This window comes from Coregonus lavaretus (assembly GCF_964263955.1).
Source record: "Coregonus lavaretus genome assembly, chromosome: 12".
Classification (NCBI taxonomy): Eukaryota; Metazoa; Chordata; class Actinopteri; order Salmoniformes; family Salmonidae; genus Coregonus; species Coregonus lavaretus.
The window spans coordinates 48,592,953-48,615,452 of NC_139999.1; the positions used below are offsets into that span (position 1 = coordinate 48,592,953).

Sequence of the window (22,500 nt, forward strand, 5' to 3'; positions counted from 1 at the left end):
ACGATAGGCACCTGGGGTGAGGACGGGGAGACGGATATTGTTAGGAAACACAGAACACAGGCTTGGCACATGCAGCGCAAGAATCAAAGTAACCTCTCTCTTTCTCTGTTTACTCTCTTAATCTCTCTCCAGCCATTCTAAATGCTCTCTAGCTTTACCTCTCTCTACTCTCTTCCTCTTTTTAACTCTCACTGTCCATCCATGTCTGTTCACTGTTCTCCCCTCTCTCTATCCGCATTCAGTCTTTCTCTTCCCTGTCTCCGTCTTTCTCTATACTGTTCTATAGCCTCTCCCTATCAACTTACCTTCTCTCACTCCATTTGTTATCTTTACCTCAATTCTCTTTCTCTCCCTCTCCATTGACAGTATTCACCACCTCTATCCATCTCATGGTGTTTCATTCTACCCGTGGCTTTTAAACCTTCCCTCGCTTTTTGTCCAAAGCCCCTTTCATCCTCCAGCTAAGAGCGCTTGCTATTTAAATGCACCCACTTTGGCCTTGGCGCCCAGGTGGCGAGTGATGGGCAGAGCGAGAGAAAAGAGATCAAAAGCAGGTGGATCTCCCTGAGAGAGAGGGAGAGATGCCAGGTATCGTGGGAGAGATGGAAAACGACGGAGAGCTAGGGAGAGAGAAAGAGGGAGGAGTGGGGTGTAGCCAAGGGCTTGGTATAGAAGTCTCGTGGGATAGAGGTATCGAAGGGGGGGGGATGGGGGGGTCTGGGTCTGTGTGAGCGTGTGTGTTGGGGGGGGGGGGGGTTATTAGAAGAATGGCGCCGGAGGAGATGGCTACCGTTTTACGGGCTCCTAACCAATTGTTCTATTGTGTGTGTTTTTTCGCGTTATTTGTAGCTTATTTTGTACATAATGTTTCTGCCACCGTCTCTTATGACCAAAATGAGCTTCTGGATATCAGGACAGCGATTACTCACCTCGTATTGGACGAAGCTTATTTCTTTAACGAGCCGGACGCAAAGGATTTCCTTTAGACACCCGACAAGGCCCAAATCCCTGTCATTCGCATGAGAAAGAGACGGAGATATCGGGGACATAGGTCGAAGTACCTTGTAAGGATCCAACGGCGAGTGGGTAATCTGCATCTACCATCAGTCCTATACCATCACTCATCAATTCAATCATCAACTCAAATGATCATCTAACAAATTATTGTGTTTTAGATTGTGTAAAAAAACACATAAAATGCATCCAAAGCAGATAAACAAATCTAAAACCAGACTGAAATCCGCCCACTGTCTCCTCATCCGACATGATCTGTGGGGACCTAACTCACAAATGTAGCTCAATCAATACCTGAACGCTCACAACACGCACCAAAGTACGCTTCTCTGTGTAAAACTGAATTTCCGATTCTACGGCCGGCATTAGTAACAGGGCTTTAACGCAAAGCTCTTAAAGTCGGACACAATCTGAATCCATCAAACGTTACCCAGATTATTTTGGCCCCCCTCTTCATAAGGATCAGACGACAAGGCTTTAATTCAATCCCAAAGTGCCTTTAATTGACCAATTTAGCATTGTGCTGAGAGAGCCTGTCCATTTAAAATAAGCAATGGAAATCACAAGCCTCTTAATCCGACATCAGAGTAGCAAGGAGATTCATCAATGTAAAAACAAATGGGAGCAGGCTAGGTCAGGCTAGCTAGCCAAGCGTTTTGTTTACTACTACATTTATGTAAGGAAATAATAATAGGCCTCATTTTCCAGCAGTAAACTAGGGGGAGATTCATCAATGTAGTAACAAATGGAAGGAGGGTTGATTATGCTAAGCTAGGCTAGGTTAGCCACTTGGCTGAAATGTAAGCTTAGTTAAGGGCTAGTTAGCCTAGCGATTGGTTTGCTATGTTTTCAGCATTTGTTTAACCTGGACAAAGTACACTTTATATTACATAAGCATGCTATTTCTGACAAAAGGAGGGCACCATTTTAGCACATTATGATTTGCCATCAAGCGGGGACTGGCGCGAGGTCTCCACAAAGTACAGGTTGAAGGTCAATTCCCCAAACTGGTTAAATGTCGACTAGGCATCTACCAGACAAAGATCCTTTTATTTCTTCCCTTCATTTATTCATTATGGAAAATGAGCGTCCTGTTTGCACACTTAAGACTTTGGTATAACGAGCAGGAACGCAGCATGCAACGACCCCCTACTATCTACCTCTTCTTTACCTCCCTAAGGAAGAATGAGTTCAATACCTCAATAACCGTTACATAGCTTAATAGGAAAGGGGGTACCTATCTTTCTACCCACCCAAGGCCATTGAGACCCCATGTGGGGACCCCCGACCACTCCTCCATTGGCCTGGAAGTAGGCCTCTCAATGCACACCCCCAGTAACTCGCTAGTCGCTACCCCCTGCTAGCGTCCATCCTAAGCTTTTGAATTTGGGGGATACCCACCCAAAGCCATTTGAGGATACCCAACCTCCCCTAATCTTCTGTCTGGAGGTGGGCCTCTATCCATTGACCCCTTGTAGTTTCCCTGCACCCTGTGACCATCCAACCATCAATGGAGAAGCCACGCTCCCATGCAGCCACGCTTATGATGCTAATGCTAATTTAATCCATTCATATTGAAATGTTAATCAAGCTACGTCAACCTTACCGCTGCAGTGGCATTAGCCCCTCCCCCCCCCCCCCAACACAATAGGTTGTGATTTCTCTCTAGCTTTGGTTTGATTCTTTTATAAAGGCTTTTGTAACCTTTATCAGCCTGAAGTGTACTGTATTTGGCATCATGTACTTGATCAAATTACTTATTCGAAAGGTGCCTTTTATTTCAAATGAATAGTGCTTAATGGTGTAAATAGCCGGCAGGTTAATTGATAGGTTAAAAACGATCTTCACTGCTCTCTTCACTAAAGCATTTACTGAATACCTGGCTTTGGACCAAACTTTGTATAGGGGGATGTAAGTGCAATTGCATATCGTGCATGAGTGCATGTGCCCCAATGTTACGGTCAGGTGGGTACAAAGTAGTTTGCACCTTGACAAATGGAAAAGTCTAGTTCATATTGTCACACACTCAAAAAGTAAAGACCTCTACCTCTTTTTGTCTCTGTCTACCTCCATTTCCATTCCAAACCTTTTCTCTCCATGCATCTCTGGAAGACAGAGTATGACACTGTTTCCTGCGGAGTCTATATACCGAATTAGACCGCAAGGACCCTAAATCACAAAATAGATGACCCAGTCAGTACCTGAACAAAATTAACTAGAGGAAAAAGGTGCTTATAGGTCTTCATTCTTTCCCATAGAGACATCAAACCCTACTTTATTGCCAGACTATCCACCTTAGTCCTAATAAATCACAAATGGGAGGAATATTTTTTTTTTAAATGGAAATATTGAATTAAGAAGTAATCATGGCCGCGGGTGGTTTTCTATTTCAATTTCTCCACCCTTAACTGAAACAGTGGGATTTCTAATTAGATTAATATTGCTATGCAAATGTATGGAATTTTTTTAAAGTGCGGGACCAAGACATAATCAGTAGAATAAATAAGAAGGGGGGAGGGTGGGTGGTGTGTGCATGGTGGGTAAGGGTGGGGGTAGATACTGTATCCATATGGGATACTATATCCGTATGTATCTATGTCTTTCAACATTGAGCGAGCATATCCCTTAGCGACAGCGATTGTAATTCCAGTATGCATGTAAACGTCTATGATGGAAAAGCAAGAAAGGATTCCAGGGCTGAAATAATGACAACTGCTTTTGAAGCTCTTTTTGGAGGTTGGGTCTATGTGTGTGTGTTCTGTGCATGAATTGTGTGTGTGCACGTGCGTCTGAGTGCCTATAAATATATATATATATATATATATATAAGTGTAAAGCACTATGTGTGTCTCTCCCCATTACAGTATAACTCATCTCAGTAAACAATGATCATGCAGTCATGAAATAGTGAGAGCATCTTCTGCGAGTCGTGCTGAGTCATTACGGAAATGACATTACCAGTCTGATCTCATCATCAGACGCCGAGCACAGATGTCCATAGCAAAGTGGTTCGGCGGCACGAGTGCCAGCCAAATGGGATATACTCAGCATCTTTCCTCGTCAACTCCGTATCATTACAAAAATGACCACTCCGTAACCAAAATCCTATATTAGATTTACCAAGCAATGGGATTTACTCGGCAATCAGCATTGATCACTGTCATCTGCATAGACATGTATCATCTCTAATATTGTAGACAACTCCGTTACACAAGTCCTTTATCATACTTGTGGGTTTATTGCGACTATAAACCCCAGTATTGCAGTAGCATTAACAATTGAAGAGGTTTATTTAGAGTCCCTAGCTGGGAATCGAACCCACAAGCTTGACATTGTTAACACCACACCCTCACCCAACTGAGCTAACCAGCGGGGTCCTATTCTCCAAGGAGGCTCGTCTGACTCGTACGGGGAACTTTGGGCTTTGAGGAACCTATGGGGCCCCCTAGCCATCTGCTGCCCTGCGGCTAATACCCCAATCCGAGGGGCGGGGGTCTAGTCCACCCTAACACACCAGGATAAGTGTATCTGGCCTGGGGAGAATCTCCCCCAGAGGTCCTGCCTGGCTGGTTGTGGTTAAGATCTTTACTAAGCTGGTCCCTCCAGAGTCATGGTTAAAGACTGGGTTGCGGAAATAGAGGTTGTTTTTGAAGTAACCTAAACACTAACCAAGACACAACGCTTACTTCACTGGGCAGATTTTGATATGTATCGACCTTTGAATATGTATTACCCGGGTAATGAGAAACTTTTTAGACAGAGCGCGTTTGGGAACCAATACCAGAGACTGTCAATTGCAATTCATTACTTATAATGATATTATTATCAGCTACTGTGCGTTATGATCATAAGGGTAGATTTACCATCTTGAATCTCGATATCTCGTCATATATGGAGGGTTCGATTTCCACTCAGTGGTGGTAACATGATCCACCTATGTGCATGGAGGTCACAGGGGGGTGGGGTTGAGTGCGTGTGTACGGGCTCCCAGGCTTACTGCGTCCTCTCAGGGGCAGTGTAACACAAGAGGACCAGAGGGAAAACAGAACGGAAGAAGAGAAAGAAAAAGAGGAGGAGAAAAGGGAGAAAGCAGAGAAAAAACCGGAACGTTAAACACACGACGCACAAAGAACGTGAGAGAACTTACGACGCGTGCACACTGCAGTTGTAGAAGATGAAGTCCACGCTGGCGAACATCTTGCCCGTCTCCTTGGACTTGAGGTAGAGCTTCACCACGCGTTTGTCCCCTACAGAGACATGCACGTCGCTTAGCAACACACCATTTATGTTATGCATTGTAGACCCTGTAAGTGGGGTAGAAATAGCTCCTAGAGTCACAGTGACCATTAGATTGCTGATAAGAAATCTGCTTTAGGAACTATTAAGTCTAAACGTGTCAATTTCTGGGGAATCTAAATATACGGCGCCGTCATCTCGGGGCTTTGAAGAGGCGTAACAGGCAACAGTGGTGTCATTGTGGCGTGATTACATTAGAACTGATAACGATGCATAATGCAAGGTAATGGGACCCACTTCTGAACACTCTTTGGAGAGGACAAATATTAAATTGTCTTTGGTGCTTTGGGGAGCAATTAGGGGGCAAACACTGGTAGTGACAGAAAAACTCAGAAAGTATTGTCGAGTTATCCAAATAAAGCCATGAAATGTGCAATTCTGTTCAAGGCGAAACTATCAAGAAGATGAGGAAGACTGTAAGGCAATAAGGGCAGGGCATTGTAATGGCTGGAATGAAATGACTGGAACGGTATTAAACACATTGACACTGCTCCATTCCTTCCATCTCAGCCATTACTCCCTTCACCAGCCTCCACTGACTGACATGCGGCCACAGTCTTTTTTGGGGCCCGTGACATCCTTATTGGCGCCACAGCCTTTTCCTTTGCAGATTCTGTGAAATCATGACATCATCACCTGAGGAGGCGGGGTCCAGACGGCGTTCTCACCTTTGTTGCGGGTGATGGGGATGACGTCACGGGCTGAGGGGGACAGGCAGTAGATGCGACCCCCCTGGATGCGCCCCTCCGTCTCCACGTAGCCCTCGAAGGAGCAGTTGACCCCCGCAGAGAGGTCGGGGACGTTACGCGTCTCCAGCACCAGCTGGAGACAAATCAATGCAATATAGGGAATACATTATTAACACAGTTAAAGTGGTGGACATGTAATATATGCCACATAACGCCAAGGGTTAATGTGAGGACCTGCTGACCTAAATGGGCTCGGTTCCAATATCCTAGCTTAGCACTAGCATACAGCTTAGAATGAAGTGTGGGTGCTAGTGTGTTAGTGTAGGTATTGGAACATAGCCCTGCAATACATGTATTATTAACATGGTTAACATGGGGACAACAACACAGCACGTAAATGTGAGGACAGGCTGACCTAAATGGGCTCTGTTCCAATATTCCACAATAGCATACCATGCATTAAGTGCATGCTAAGTGGTGGGCTAGTGTGGATATTTGGAATGTAGCCTTGGAACACATTGAGGACCAAGGTAAGTGTGGCGAACATGTTAAGGTCTTCAATGAGACAAGCACTTAGTTAGAGACTTATTGGAACATTTACACACTGTCACTTTTGCGGTACACTAACAGAGTCCGACAAGTAGACACACACACACACCTGCACTTCGGACATGGTGACGGAGATGTTTTTGGGCTGGATGCTGAGCTCCACACACTGACGCTGGTCAGAGGCAAACCGCTGGGGCTCATCTGCACGCTCACACCTGTCCTTACGGGAACACCTAGAGGAGAGGAGAGGACAGAGTCAGAAATACACACACATACTTCACACACACCTGCATTTGGTGCATGAACAGTGTTGACGATGACACGCCATACACACACACGTCAGAAACATCCTCCATATGATCAGCCATCTGCAAAACCAGACAACCGGTGCACTAATGTCTCCATTTGCGTCACCAGCTATCATACCACCTCTCCATAACAAAACAAGCCTCAGCGGTAATAAAAATGTGCTGAACTGACACTTTCAGTGGCTCGGCGCTCAACAATAAAAGGAGGGAAAAATGCAAAGCGCCTCATCTTAGCTTTGATTTACCAACCTTCCCACTCAACAGAATACTGGCTCCCAACCACTCCCCACTGGATCACACACACACATTTGTAGGCACATACAAACACACGTCTATGCAAACATACACACATGGGGATATTACTTGCGGACCACATTACTCATTAGACCCTAAAGGAAAACTCCTGGAGAGTTAAACAGGTATGGGCCTTCTCTCAACCCCCTTCTTGAGAGGAGTGAGAATGAGGAGAGAGTGTGTGTGTGTGTGCCCGTGTGTGTGGGTCCGTGTGTGCGTGTGTCCATGCTAGCGTATAAGCTTTTAGCGTGTGTGTCTCAGTTAATATAACTCTAGCGTTGCTGCTAGGACCGCTCTCCTACCACATCGAGCGCCGCACGGCTGACGAACCAGACACATTTTACTCTAATAAGCTAATGCCACAGGGCAAAAACACAGAGCTTAAATACATGCCATTCTGAACATCAGTGGGCTAAAAATAGAGCGAGGGACGCTATCGAACGGGAAATGAGCGGAGTGAGCGGAGTGCTCCGTTTCGGCGAGGAGGGGGAAGGTCAAAAGCTTTGTGACTGGAGGTCAGCAACGCCTTGAGTTGATCTTGATTGCATTTCCGACGCCTTGCCGGCCTCGTACGCGTCTTCATTTAAAATTAGAATCCTCTCTAATGCAAATACACACACACACAGAATCCCACCGCATGCTCATGCAAAGGCACGCACTGACACACACACGCACGCACACCTGCCGGTCAGATGACGTGTTGTTGTTGTCGCTGCGCAGGTGGACGTTTTAATGAAGGGAGTGAACAGTAAGAACTGGAGGTACAGTATTGTGTGAGGCCTTGTGTATCACCTTTCACTGAGCCCAAATTGTATACATTCACACACACACACACGCGCAAACACACGCAAACCAGCACACACATCCCATAAACACACACCCTGAAGTCATGTTAGCCAGTGAGAGAGCACCACACTGTGTCACCAGGTGTATCTTATATAGATTTGTGTCTGGTGAGAAGTCACACACTAACTATGCTCACCTAACACAAATGCACGCACGAAAGCACGAATGTACACACAATGTATAAAAACCCTGGATTGCTGATGCTATGTATTGGCCATTGAGGGGCTTTGAAGCCGCCGGTCGGCCATATTGGCACTCCCCAGTAGAAGCAGTCATCCATAGAAATGGATGGAATTCTACAGTATTTCAACTAAAATGTTTTAAGGACAAAATTGCATGTATTTAAGTATTTTTGTTGTTGAAGTGGGGACAGTAACAGTAGTAATCTCCCAAAAAATTATACTTAAAAAAAAAAAAAGAGGAAATGTTATATTTTTCCATTATAATTGTTTTAATGTTTAGCTCACATAATATAAATTAAAAGTATGCAATAAGGTTTCTGTAATAGAATAAATGTGGCAAAACAAATGTAGAGTGCCAAGATGGATGCACAGTGGCTTCAGTTTGGGGAAGGCCTTTTCCTGTTGGAGCATGACAATGCTCCCGTGCACAAAGTGAGGTCCATACAGAAATGGTTTGTCGAGATCGGTGTGGAATAACTTGGCTGGCCTGCACAGAGCCCTGACCTCAACCCTATCTAACACCTTTGGGATTAATTGGAATGCCGACTGTGAGCCAGGCCTAATCGCCCAAAACCAGTGCCCGACCTCAGTAATGCTCTTGTGGCTGAATGGAAGCAAGTCCCCGCAGCAATGTTCCAACATCTAGCGGAAAGCCTTCCCAGAAGAGTGGAGGCTGTTATAGCAGCAAAGGGGGGACCAACTCCATATTAATATATATATATATATATATATATATATATATATATATATATATATATATACACACTACATGACCAATAGTATGTGGACACCTGCTCGTCGAACATCTCATTCCAATATCATGGGCATTAATATGGAGTTTGTCCCCCCTTTGCGGCCATGTAATGTATATATATGGGGGCTGCGGGGATGCATGCTAAGCCACTTCTTATAATTATAAGTGAAGTATATCTAAGATGTGTCAGGGCTCCAGCTATGCATTTGGTTTTCTAATTTGCTAGCTAAGTGGCTATGCCGGTGTAATATGGTCACTGCAACAGCCCTAGTGTAAACAAGGACACCTGACATGCTCTGCACTGTTATCTGCTACTAACAGGTTGATTAATTTATCTACAGATCATATAAACGATGGAAGAGACTATCAACACATACAGTATTCTGGCAAAAAGCTTTCATGCTAACGGAGCTAGCATAAGGCTAACACAGAGCCTGAGTCCCGATACTAAGGAGAGTAGCTTACTTGCCTCATCTCTTGCCCTCAATGCATCGTCTCAGCCGTAGGTGATAGCGATGGAACGATTAAAAAAAGAAAAAAAGGTGATGGCAACTCCCCAAAAAAGACTGCACCAACAAACGCTATCTTCTTTTTGGGAGACGCCATCCCCTTTTCTTTTCTAGAATAATACTTCACCCAGATGAGCACCCCATTCCATAGAAGCCTTAAGTAGCACCGACATACAGTCTCTAAATTATCTCTTGAGATTTGTTTTTGCTCTGTCTAATTCACATAAGCTGAAAGAAAAAGAGATTATGACTTTGCTTAACTCGAGCATGTACTTACACATTGTGAAGGACACACCAGCCACAGTGGGGGTCTTTGGAGCCCAGGCACTGGCCACAGGTGGTGTACTGCTCACAGCTCTCCACTGGTACCCTGCTCACCTACACACAGAGAGACAGAGACAGAGACAGAGACAGAGACAGAGACAGAGACAGAGACAGAGACAGAGAGAGAGAGAGAGAGAGAGAGAGAGAGAGAGAGAGAGAGAGAGAGAGAGAGAGAGAGAGAGAGAGAGAGAGAGAGAGAGAGAGAGAGAGAGAGAGAGAGAGAGACAGAGACAGAGACAGAGACAGAGACAGAGACAGAGACAGAGACAGAGAGAGAGAGAGAGAGAGAGAGAGAGAGAGAGAGAGAGAGAGAGAGAGAGAGAGAGAGATGGGGGGGGGGGATGAGAGCGAGAGAGAATGCTGTTAGCATTCCAAATCAGATTAAAGCAATGCAGTGCACACCATGCTAGTAGGATGACACACACACACAGATATGTATCCACACATAAGGACTCAAAAATGACTTTTAATTTGATTTAAGAATGCCAGAGGCTGGAAGCGTGTGTGTGTTTCTTCTTTCCACTGTAACGGGTTGTTGAAGCAGCGTGTGTGTTCTAGTGTGTAGTTCATGTCTAGCGACGTGTACACCAGTTTAGGGAGCGGGCACGCAATGTACGCTGGGCAGACTGACAGGTGGCCGTGGCAACTGTGCTTTGATTGACAGGCGACCTCCGAAACCCAATAGCAGACGGATGTACTCACAGTATGACGGAGTGTGTGTGTGTGTGCGCACATGTGTCTGACAGCAAATGAGTGTGAAAGCAAGCGTGTGTGTGCAGGACTGCCTAACAGTGAGCGACAGTATGTGGGTGTGAGTGAGTGCGTACGACTGTGCGCACGCGTGTATGTGGAACTACTTCACAGCGATTAGAGAGGTAACAGCCTGATGATGCATGCTCCACAGGATCAGTCAGTAAGTCAACCCTCTACTCCAGTATAGGTTGATGACAGATGGCTAGCTATAGAGGAATCGTCCCCCCATGTGTGTGTGTGTGTGACTGATATGGTGGGTACGCATTATATTTCTACTGTGGGGTACCTTACAATCATGTGGTGGGAAACGGATCCCTCTAAAACGGTAAGTAAGACCACTAAAGACCTTCCCCCAGGGGCCGTCATTGGAGCAGAGTGAGAGAAACACATAGGCATGGAGACACACCTGGGCAGTGAGCGACACATTCTCTGTCAGTCTCTCAAATACACACAGAGACCAGCTGGGAGAGACCAGCTGGAGGCGAGCCAAGTGGAGGCTCACTTTACAACAAGAGAGGAGGAGAGGGCGGAAGCTAGAAAAGAGGAGGGAGAATATATGGTAATAAGGCTTCATGAGGCTAAGAGGTAAGGATATCTGCTGTATATTCTAGCCTGAAGGATGGTCATCTTAGGATCCCTTTTCATAAGCATCCAGTGAGGAGTTGGCCGGCTGCCCGGACGGGACGCAGCGAGAAATGAAGTGGTGCTGAAGAATGGCACAAAGAGGAAGAGGCTTCTAGCAGCGGATAGGCTCTATGATATAAGACCCCTCTCGCATGTGGCATCCTCTGTTTTAACGAGTTGGGAGGAGTGCGTGTGTGTGTATATGCGTGTGTGTGTATATGCATGTGTGTATATGCGTGTGTGTGTATATGCGTGTGTGTGTGTGTGTGTGTGTGTGTATATGCATCTGCCTCTTTTAATAAAAGAGCATTCCCGTAGGCTCTTTTACATTAATCACGTAAATGACCTTATAAACGAATTTACAATTGAAACCAAAGCTGTAACTCAATCCCAGTTTCAGTCTCCTTCCTTTTGTCATGCTCGGCACTGGCCCCAACTATTTATAGATGACAACAGATCTCCTGCTATAAAGTTTCCACCCTTCTTCTCCAATCTGTTTTTACAGTATCCGTATATGCCATCACCTTCAGTTAAAACGCAGTGCTAACAGGCTTTGTGATGGCCGCCTGATGGCCCAAAGGCCCCCGTAAAGCTTTCAATACACGCTTTCATTTACCGTAAAAAAGAGAGGGAGCGAGGGGGAGAGAGCGGGGAAAAAATGGTGGTTGGGGCCTTTTTTAAATAGTGGCCCATGGGGGACCCTCCAGAGGAAGCAGAGGGAGGGGGACACCACAGACTTCTACCCCAGATTGAGGCTCTTCCCCTGGAGTGGATTATCTAGGCGCTTGGGGCAGTGTTCTTCGATCATGGATCTCGGGTAGGGACAGTGTGTGTAGGGTTTTGCTTTAGCCCAGCATTAACATACCCATTTCCAATCAATCACAGGCTTAATGATGAATAGTAGATGAGTTGAATCTGCTGTGTTAGTGCAGGGTTAGAACTAAAACTAGGGGCTAGAGGATAGGGGTGGAGGTAGAATAAAGAGGGGGGTAGCACTGAATCAGCTCAGCTTTCCTGTCAGAACTAATCTGTCATATAGCCAGCTGACTCCCAGCAGGTTATGATGAGATTTAAAAGGCGCTACAGTTATTACCTGTCATCATAGCGTCAGTCTCTCCCCCCTACGCTACGCGACTCCACCTAGCATTAGCGCAGCGCCCCATTTCAATAAGCGTCTATCATCCTCCATCAACCGCGCGGTTTTAATCTGTGCTCGCATCGAACCGCGCTACGCGGCTACAGAAATCGATACGGCCCGGGAATGGCAGCAGAAATCAAAACGGACGGGATGGAATGTATTAGAGGAGATGGGGAAATGATAGAGAGTCATGAGCGTCAGTATAGCCTAGCGCTTTCTGCTAGCGATTTAGCCCAGCAATAGCGCACAGTCTTCCTTTGGGGATCTATGGGGAATCAGTGCAGCAGTGGTTTGTGTTGCTAAGCTAGCCAGCTGCAGGGTTATCAAAATCAGGCTAGCGTCTTTATTGACTGGATTGTAAGGGCTTAGAGGGATCGATTACTGGGGGTCTGTTTGATATGTTGACTGATTGGAGATAAGAAGGGAGACAAACAGTGCTGGGGGGGGGAGTAGAGAGAGAGAGAGAGGTCATACCCATTGAAACTGACCTGTGTTCGCTCAGTATATATCCATCTGTAGGACAAGGAGAGGAGGCAATGGATACACGTCCCAATGGATGGGCCAATGAAACCACCATTATCATAGCCTCCATTGTGATTGCTACCCTCTTTCCTCTCACTCTCGTCTTCTCTGCTTGTTTCTCAACCTCTGGGCCCCTTTTAGCTCCCTCCCTTTCTACCACTCTCTCTTTATTCTCTCCATTCCTCCCTTCCTAACATATTTCTTCCTCTTCAGGGGTCACAATGCTGTCACTTCCGACCAACAACCAATGACCAACTCTGAGACCACCACCATTCAGACCAAGAGCACCCTTCTCCAGTCCAGAGCCCTGGCGTAATCACATTACACTACCGCTTTGGGCCCACTTCCTCCTAACCTGTGCACTTCCATTAGCAACAATTGGCCCTTTTATAGAGACTGCTTCTTTAAGTTGCCCGAGTTGCTACACATACCCAATACCCAAATTTGTATTATACTTTTTTTTTAACCTTTATTTAAGAAGGAAAATACCCTTGAGGTTAGAAACCTCTTTTTTTGAGGGGGACCTAGCAAGAGGTCAGCAGGAAGTAGTCAGTATGTCAGATGTGAATGAACGAGTGAGATCTGCACTACACATTCTCTACATGCTCGTCCTAGTAGACGACAGTATGTCAGCATTTCTGTCAGCGTTTCGATGGGTGCCTATGCATGTTCAGCTCACTCTGTAGAAATTGTCCAAGGCTATGTAGAGTAGTAAGAGAGAAAGAGAGAGAGTGAGCGAGCAGAGGGAGAGAGAGAGATAATTAAAAAGAAAGAGGAAGATGGCTATCCTCTCATCTCCAATCGTATCAACAGAGGCCCATTCACTTCCAATTCTAAGCTAGTCTAATCAAAATCTTTATATATACGGTACTCATCCCCCTACATGCCCTGGGTCCAACCAAGCCCCAGGTCCAGGTCCAGTCCTACCTTACCTCCAGCCTCTCCAGACCTGGGTTCAAATACTATTCCAAATAATTTCAATACTTTATCTGTGCTCGATGAGCTTAACTGGCATAATGGAACCAATAGAAAAGTAAAATAAATTACAAAGCCCACCAACCCTGCCAAGGTGGCACTCCAGGCAGCCTAAAGTAAACCCCAAAAAAGTATCTGAAATATTTCAAATAGAATTTGGACCCAGGTGTGATAGAGAGCGATGGAAGCAGCCAGACAGGCCATGGGCCCTGGTAATTAACCGCTGGAGGAGATACACGGCTCCATGGTAAATTACTCTGTCACTTTTGTAAATTGACTTTTTGAAGACTGAGGCACAACAAGCCTCGCCTCTCTCCCCGCCTGGCATTTCCATTATCAGATAGAGAGAAAGAAAGAAAGAAAGAGAGAGAGAAAGAGAGAAAAAGAGAGAAAAGGACAAATGGTGGTACAAGATTATCATCCATGCCTTGTAGGTGTTTTAGGGAATGTCTACACATGGAGAGAATAGATAGCATGAGCGCTAGCAAAGCAATCGAATTAAATCCAATCCAATTCTACTTGCATTGTCTTTTTTGTAACAAAGTGCTTTGGGAGGCAAATAATAAGCATGTCCAAAAGTCTAAAACAAACAATCCAAAACAACAAAATGTACATTCAAGTCAATGGCATGGTTATGTGTGTTACCTTTATGTGGTTCAAAGGTGGCAGAGAAAACATGCCAACTACTTAACCTGTTTACCCTACGTTGGGCTCTGAATGGCTTCTCTCCATGCCAATCACATGCCACGCCCTCTTTCCATCCAATCACAATTGAGCAGCAAAGTTACTGAAACACCCATACAAACAAGGAATGATTGAGAGGCGACATATTTAACAAAAACATTATCTCCCCTATTCCTTTGTTCCATTCCTCTTCCCCTAACGTTATCACATCCCCCCATCGTTCCGACATGCCTCGAAAAACACCAAACTAAAAAAGCTAGAGAAAGAGGGGAGCGTTATCTCGTGGCAGCCCAACTTCCATTAGGGACGTGATAGCATCGGGACCAAGCTGAGCTTTTGAGCACCCCTATCTGCCGCTATCTGTAAAGCATTACCGCCGATACAAAGACAGGGAGGGAGAAAGAGAGGGAGGGAGAAAGAGAGTGAGAGAGAAAGAGAGTGAGAGAAAAAGAGAGGGAGAGAGAGGGAGCGAGCGAGAGAGAGAGAGCGAGCGAGCGAGGGAGAGAGAGAGAGTGAGGGAGAGAGAGAGCGGGGGAGAGAGAGAGCGAGGGAGAGAGAGAGAGCGGGGGGGAGAGAGAGCGGGGGGGAGAGAGAGAGAGCGGGAGGGAGAGGGAGGGCGAGAGATGGGAAACACAGTGAGAAAAACAGAAAGAGATAGCCGAGCACGATCTCCCAGATTAAGACACATGAAAACCTATTGCTAGCCGGCAAATGATCCCACCTGACTATATCTCCCGCCGCAGGTGCCACATTCAAAGGGGATTGCCATCGTTCAAGCACTCTTTCCTTCCAAGAGCGAGGAAAGGAGGGGGAGATGGAGAAGGGGGAGATGAGGAAAAAGGAGAGGAGAAAGCTCTACTCTATTCCCGGAAGGATGACCTGAGGATTATATCCCATTAACACCTTCAGAGGAAGAGAGAGTGAGGGGGAGAGAGGAAGGAGGAGGAGGAGGAGGAAGGATCGTTTTAAAGCTGTATTTGTTCCATTTCTTTTTCAGAAGTGCGAACTCAATCACACACACACCCACACCATATCTAGCATGTTGAGATACAGCTGCTGTCCGTCAGAGAGACACATTCTGTGCCAGTGCTAAAGGCTCGCACACATCACACCAAATGTGGATCTAGCGTTCGTCTGCCGATCGGTCAGCGCGCTGTGTTTTAGGGACCACCCACTGTAGACGTTTGACTGCCGACCTTTTTCTCGGTTCGCAAATTACGTTCAGAGATGCCAAGTACTCTCGGGCCAGCAAATGCTATTCGTGTGTCTGAGCCTTAAGACATGGCTGGCAGCAGTATGCTGATCTAAGGTCAGTTTGGAATGTGGTGATAGAAGCCCATGTGCCTCTCTACCGCTCTCCCCACCCCTGAGCCCAAATGACTAGGAATCAGCAGCGTGTTACATCTCAGACAGTGGTGTGGAATGTATGTGGCCCAACGCCGCTGTACGCTGATCTAAGGTCAGTTTGGAGTGTGGTTGCCTAATGGTGAAGGTTAGGATTGGGGTGAGATCAGTGGTTAAGGGTAATTGTTGGAGTGAATGTGACCATGGCTGCCACTGTTATGTCCTGGGTTACATACTCACACACACAGAGGCCCTTACAGACAGACCACCTCTGTGTGTGTGCTGAGAGATGCTCATTGTTGACTGTGGTTTGATTATGCTCATGATTCAGGTACAGTGTGAGAACTGCTGGGGGCAGTGCCATGGAGACCAATGTTTGCCCAACACTCAGGAGATGGAAGGGGAGAGAGAGAGAGATCTTCCCCTGCTATTCATACTACAACTACTTGCACATTGCTAAAACACTGTACATCGCTGATAATATAACACTTGAAATGGCTAACATTTTGAAACATTTGTGTGCGATGTTTACTGTTAATTTCTAATCGTTTTTTTGTTGATGTTTTGTGTCTTCTCACTTTTGTCTATTGTTTCTTTTGGTAATGTAAACACTTGTTTCCCAGTCCAATAAAGCCCTTTAAATTGAATTGAGAGAGCAAATATAAAGAGAAGAGAAGATAAGAGAAGAGAGAGAGAGAGAGAGAGAGAGAGAGACAGAGAGAGACAGGGAGCAAGCAAGCATGAGCATGAGACACACAGGGGGAGAGAAAAAGAAAGAAAAGGAGAGAGAGAGAGAAATGACAAGATAATTGTGAGAGGGTCAGAGACATAGCTAATCGTCTTTGAGACAGGGTGAGACGGTAGGTTCATTGAGGTCTAGGTGTGTGTGTGGGGGGGGGGGGGGGGGGGGGGGGCTTGCACAGACACACGTCAGTGTGTGTGTAGGAGGAAGGTGCTAGCTAGACGACCTCTTGTATTTGAGCGGCACACCCCTCCCCCGTCTCTGCTCATCTGCTGTCTGCCCCACTCGCCTCGCATCACCGCCCCCAAAGTCTATTAACATTTACATTACAATGACCACTTCATCCACGCAGTGTGTTGTGTGTGTATGCAACAAGATATCCCACTGACTTCATGTGCCGACGTCCTTGGACAAACGTGTTAAATTTAGGCACACAGAAACAACTCTACGGTTAAGTTTAGGCTTTAATTCCAACTGGTTAAGGATTAAGGTTTGGGATAGGGTTAAAAATATAGGTATTCATTCCGACTCGGCTTGCTAAATCGGCGCGGAAGGATTGCGGAGTGGTCTAAGCCGCGAGCTCCTGCTCCGTAGAGCTGTTCTCCGTAGAGCTGTCCTCCGTAGAGCTGTCCTCCGTAGAGCTGTCCTCCGTAGAGCTGTCCTCCGTAGAGCTGTCCTCCGTAGAGCTGTCCTCCGTAGAGCTGTCCTCCGTAGAGCTGTCCTCCGTAGCGCTGTCCTCCGTAGCGCTGTCCTCCGTAGAGCTGTCCTCCGTAGAGCTGTCCTCCGTAGAGCTGTCCTCCGTAGAGCTGTCCTCCGTAGAGCTGTCCTCCGTAGAGCTGTCCTCCGTAGAGCTGTCCTCCGTAGAGCTGTCCTCCGTAGAGCTGTCCTCCGTAGAGCTGTCCTCCGTAGAGCTGTCCTCCGTAGAGCTGTCCTCCGTAGAGCTGTCCTCCGTAGAGCTGTCCTCCGTAGAGCTGTCCTCCGTAGAGTGCGGGGCACTCGTTTTTTTATGTTTATTTTTGCCCCTAGTGGCTGGTTTTGACGGCGTCACTCAACATCCCGTGGAGCTGCACAAACGTTGAATTTCACCTTGGATCTGGAATGATCCATCTTGTTTGTGTGTGTGTGTGTGTGTGTGTGTGTGTGTGTTATACTGATGTATCCAAGTGTGACTGCATATCATGGTACTTGAGAACATGCATTTAGATTTCCTCTAAGGCTGTTGAATCTCTGAGGATAACAGATCTACTTTATATCACACTAGGTCCAGAGGTGTGACTTGAGTGTTTGTGTGTGCTGAGTGAATAGCTCAGAGTACTGTACATCTCTAGTGCCGGACCAACACCAGTTTCCTCTTTGTCAATGTCAGCTTTTACCGAATGCCTAGCTACTTAACAAAACAATGTACTACGCATTCTTATTGTATTCCAGTCAAGAATACACACAATTATCCTCTTCTTCAAGCAGGTTTAATGTAGCAAACAGCAAGCACACAAGGAACTTTCCCTTGCTTTGTACTGAGGCAATGTCACGCAAACATCCTCTAATTCAGCCAGGTTAAGGACAGCCAGCAAGCGAGCAAAGTTTCCTCAGGAACTTTACATTTTCTTTGTTTGTACTGTTTAAAGTCAAGCCTGTTTATGCTAATTGGTTCGGCTGGTGGCCAAGTATCTGTGGGTTCAAACCCATTGATGTACACGTGTTGCCCCCGGAGAAAGGAAAGTACTTTGTCAAAAGGAGGTTTACACCAAACCGACCGGAGCCAAACAGGATAGAAGCAGTAGCTGTGCTGTGTCTTTTGTGCGAGCGGGATGGGGATTCGAACCCGCAACCTTGGGATAATGGAGATGCTCTTGGCTTTGGAGCAGGGTCTTTGTTAGGAGTGTGTGTGTGTGTGTGTGTGAGGGGGAGTGGGAGGCTGTGTGCATGCGTGTGCGTACTGTCAATGTGCGGCAGATGCTAGGAGCCCTGGATTTCGTGTGATTTGGCTGATTGTGAGTGCAGACAATAGCCAGCCCACACACACATGCACGAACACAGACTCACACAAACGGGAGGCATACACATACACACACTACACACACACACACACGCACCAGCGCAGAGACACACACAGAAGAAGAGAAGGAGGGGGGACATCTGATATTCCACCTCCCATCCATTACCATTGTGTCCACACCATACAAAACGACACTAATATTAGCATGAATTTCCAGTAAGACGCTTCACAATACGGGGTGGGGGGGGGGGGGGTTAAAAATGGGCCCATATTCACAAGGGAGGCCATGAATATTTATGCTACACAATTAACTAGCGCTGAGGAGTGTGTGTGTGTGTGTATGATATGCATGAACAACTGCAAAGACTCTCGACCGTGTATAAGGCAACAAGAATTACAGTCTTACAGCCCAGTGACTTTGCTGAACAATGACAAGAAGATAAGGGATAGCTACAGACTAATGAGTTTACTGAAAGTGGCTTATAAGACAATGGCAGAGACTTTGGTGCAAAGTATTTCTATGAATGGAAATGAAGAAAAAGGGTATCAGAGTTTAGTGTCTTGGCTAAGCAAGACAATACAAGGCAATGTTTGAGGGACAATGCTCTGACAGATAGTGTAAAAATATATCTTTATGAACAAGAAAAAGCTTTTCTGCTTTTCTTTTTTTTTTCTTTTCATAATAATTGTTTGCTTTCTTCACATCGTAAATGGCTAAAATTACCTAAATATGTCAATTAATTAGAAGATATGAAGAGGACAGCAGTTGATATACCTTCAAGGGCTTGTCGTCTGTCAATGGCTGTTAGACAATGAATGGTTCATGCATGGGTCCACACACACACACACACACACACACACACACACACACACACACCCCTCCTGTCAAATGATGAAGAAAGTGGAGTCAAACGACACATAAATCACTGGGCCTTTGTGCCACGCACCTTAAAAGTGACTCAGAGTGGGGTTCTTCTTTATGTGTGCCTCAGTGTGTGCGTTTGTCTACGTGTGTGTGTGTGTGTGTGTGTGTGTGTCTGTGTGTATGTGTGTATGTGTGAGTAGACCCGTCATGGGCCACGCTCCAGTGGATATGTCCAATGACACCTTAATGTGCTTGGCTTGTCTTGAGGACCCCTGCGGGCTGAGCGCACAGGGACTGCTGGGGCCTGTCTGCCTTGCTACTTCCTCTAACCGGCAGGGGAGAGGTGTGTGTGTTTATCTGTGTGTCTGTCTGTGTGTGTGTACTAGAGAGAGAGATAAAGACCGAAGGGGGATGTGTATCTGTGTGTACAGTGGCTTGCGAAAGTATTCACCCCCCCTTGGTATTTTTCCTATTTTGTTGCCTTACAACCTGGAATTAAAATGGATTTTTTTGTGGGTTTGTATCATTTGATTTACACAACATGCCTACGACTTTGAAGATGCAAAATATGTTTTATTGCGAAACAAACAAGAAATAAGACAAAAAAACAGAACACTTGAGCGTGCATAACTATTCACCCCCCCAAAGTCAATACTTTGTAGAGCCACCTTTTGCAGCAATTACAGCTGCAAGTCTCTTGGGATATGTCTCTATAAGCTTGACACATCTAGCCACTGAGATTTTTGCACATTCTTCAAGGCAAAACTGCTCCAGCTCCTTCAAGTTGGATGGGTTCCGCTAGTGTACAGCAATCTTTAAGTCATACCACATATTCTCAATTGGATTGAGGTCTGGGCTTTGTCTAGGCCATTCCAAGACATTTAAATGTTTCCCTTTAAACCACTCAAGTGTTGCTTTAGCAGTATGCTTAGGGTCATTGTCCTGCTGACCTCCGTGCCAGTCTCAAATCTCTGGAAGACTGAAACAGGTTTCCCTCAAGAATTTCCCTGTATTTAGCACCATCCATCATTCCTTCAATTCTGACCAGTTTCCCAGTCCCTGCCGATGAAAAACATCCCCACAGCATGATGCTGCCACCACCATGCTTCACTGTGGGGATGGTGTTCTCGGGATGATGAGAGGTGTTGGGTTTGCGCCAGACATTTTCCTTGATGGCCTCAATGTGTGGCAGATGCTAGGAGCCCTGGATTTCGTGTGATTTGGCTGATTGTGAGTGCAGACAACAGCCAGCCCACACACACATGCACGAACACAGACTCACACAAACGGGAGGCATACACACGCGCCAGACATAGTGTTTTCCTTGATGGCCAAAAAGCTCAATTTTAGTCTCATCTGACCAGAGTACCTTCTTCCATATGTTTGGGGAGTCTCCCACATGCCTTTTGGCGAACACCAAACGTGTTTGCTTATTTTTTTCTTTAAGCAATGGCTTTTTTCTGGCCACTCTTCCATAAAGCCCAGCTCTGTGGCGTGTACGGCTTAAAGTGGTCCTGTGGACAGATACTCCAATCTCCGCTGTGGAGCTTTGCAGCTCCTTCAGGGTTATCTTTGGTCTCTTTGTTGCCTCTCTGATTAATGCCCTCCTTGCCTGGTCCGTGAGTTTTGGTAGGCAGCCCTCTCTTGGCAGGTTTGTTGTGGTGCCATATTCTTTAAATTTTTTATATAATGGATTTAATGGTGCTCCGTGGGATGTTCAAAGTTTCTGATATTTTTTTATAACAATGATCTGTACTTCTCCACAACTTTGTCCCTGACCTGTTTGGAGAGCTCCCTTGTTTAGTGGTGTTGCAGAGTCTGGGGCCTTTCAGAACAGGTGTATATATACTGAGATCATGTGACAGATCATGTGACACTTAGATTGCACACAGGTGGACTTTATTTAACTAATTATGTGACTTCTGAAGGTAATTGGTTGCACCAGATCTTATTTAGGGGATTCATAGCAAAGGGGGTGAATACATATGCATGCACCACTTTTCAGTTTTATTTTTTTAGCATTTTTTTAAACAAGTTATTTTTTTCACTTCACCAATTTGGACTATTTTGTGTATGTCCATTACAGGAAATCCAAATAAAAATCCATTTAAATTACAGGTTGTAATGCAACAAAATAGGAAAAACGCCAAGGGGGATGAATACTTTTGCAAGGTACTGTATCAGAGACAGTGGAAGGTGTATGGAGATAACTGTGTGTGGTAAGGGGGGAGGTTATATGGTATATAACAAGGATTCATAGTGGGGTGGCATTAACGTGCTCAACGACTCAACCTAAACCCCTGAAACGAGCCCTCTACTTTCACCCCCCTCTCTTTTCGATACCACCCCCTTCCCCAATTCCAGAATATTCCACCGCTATCTCATACCAGGGCAGTAGAGGTGTAAGAGGATGGAGAGAGAGAAAGAGAGAGAGAGAGAAAGAGCGTGAGAGAGTGCGAGAGTGAGTATGAGCATTAGAGAGTGTACGAGAGAGACATTGAGAGACGGGGAGAGAGAACGAGAGAAAGATGAGGAAAGGGGTTAAAAGGAAGGGTGAGATGATTTAAAAAATATGGGAATGGGATCATTGCAAGCCGTTTCAGAGGGGGGCACTCAATTTCGGCTTAGAATGGAGCGTGTGAGAGAGGGAGAGAGGAAGGAGAAGAGGAGGAGGGGGGATGGGGGAAGGGCGAGTAACCGAGACATGGATTTAAGAAGGGGAGAGGGTGTGCAGGGGGGTGGGCTATGGGAATTACCTCTCTAGTCATTAATAATGAGGAGGGACTTTAACCAGGGGTCTACCCCACGGAGAGGTACCCCTGGCCCCTCCTTCAGCCCCCCTCGGCTTAACCCCACCCTGGACTCTGTTAATGGGGATCACGGCCAGGCATTGAGGCGGGTGGGGGGGGGGGCCTGGGGGTGTGTTAGTGAGAAAGGGAGTAGGAGTATCTTTTAGTATGTGTTTTCCAAGTCTGTCATATACACAGTGTACAAAGCATTAGGAACACCTTCCTAATATTGAGGTGCACCCCTTTTGCCCTCAGAACAGCCTCAATTCGTCGGGGCATGGACTCTACAAGGTGTCGGAAGCA

General features: G+C 46.1%; 1 protein-coding gene across 1 annotated transcript in view; it reads right to left on the minus strand.

Moving 5' to 3' along the window:
- Nucleotides 1-22,500, minus strand: part of LOC311138870 (plexin-A1-like) — a 183,435-nt gene that overhangs the window by 85,824 nt on the left and 75,111 nt on the right. Inside the window, exons 4-8 of the mRNA XM_084173664.1 lie at nucleotides 9,719-9,819; nucleotides 6,658-6,781; nucleotides 5,979-6,132; nucleotides 5,162-5,261; nucleotides 4,968-5,019 (exon numbers count right to left, since the gene is read on the minus strand). Coding sequence (XP_084029790.1) covers nucleotides 4,968-5,019; nucleotides 5,162-5,261; nucleotides 5,979-6,132; nucleotides 6,658-6,781; nucleotides 9,719-9,819 — 531 coding nt within the window. The remainder of the gene's footprint in view (nucleotides 1-4,967; nucleotides 5,020-5,161; nucleotides 5,262-5,978; nucleotides 6,133-6,657; nucleotides 6,782-9,718; nucleotides 9,820-22,500) is intronic.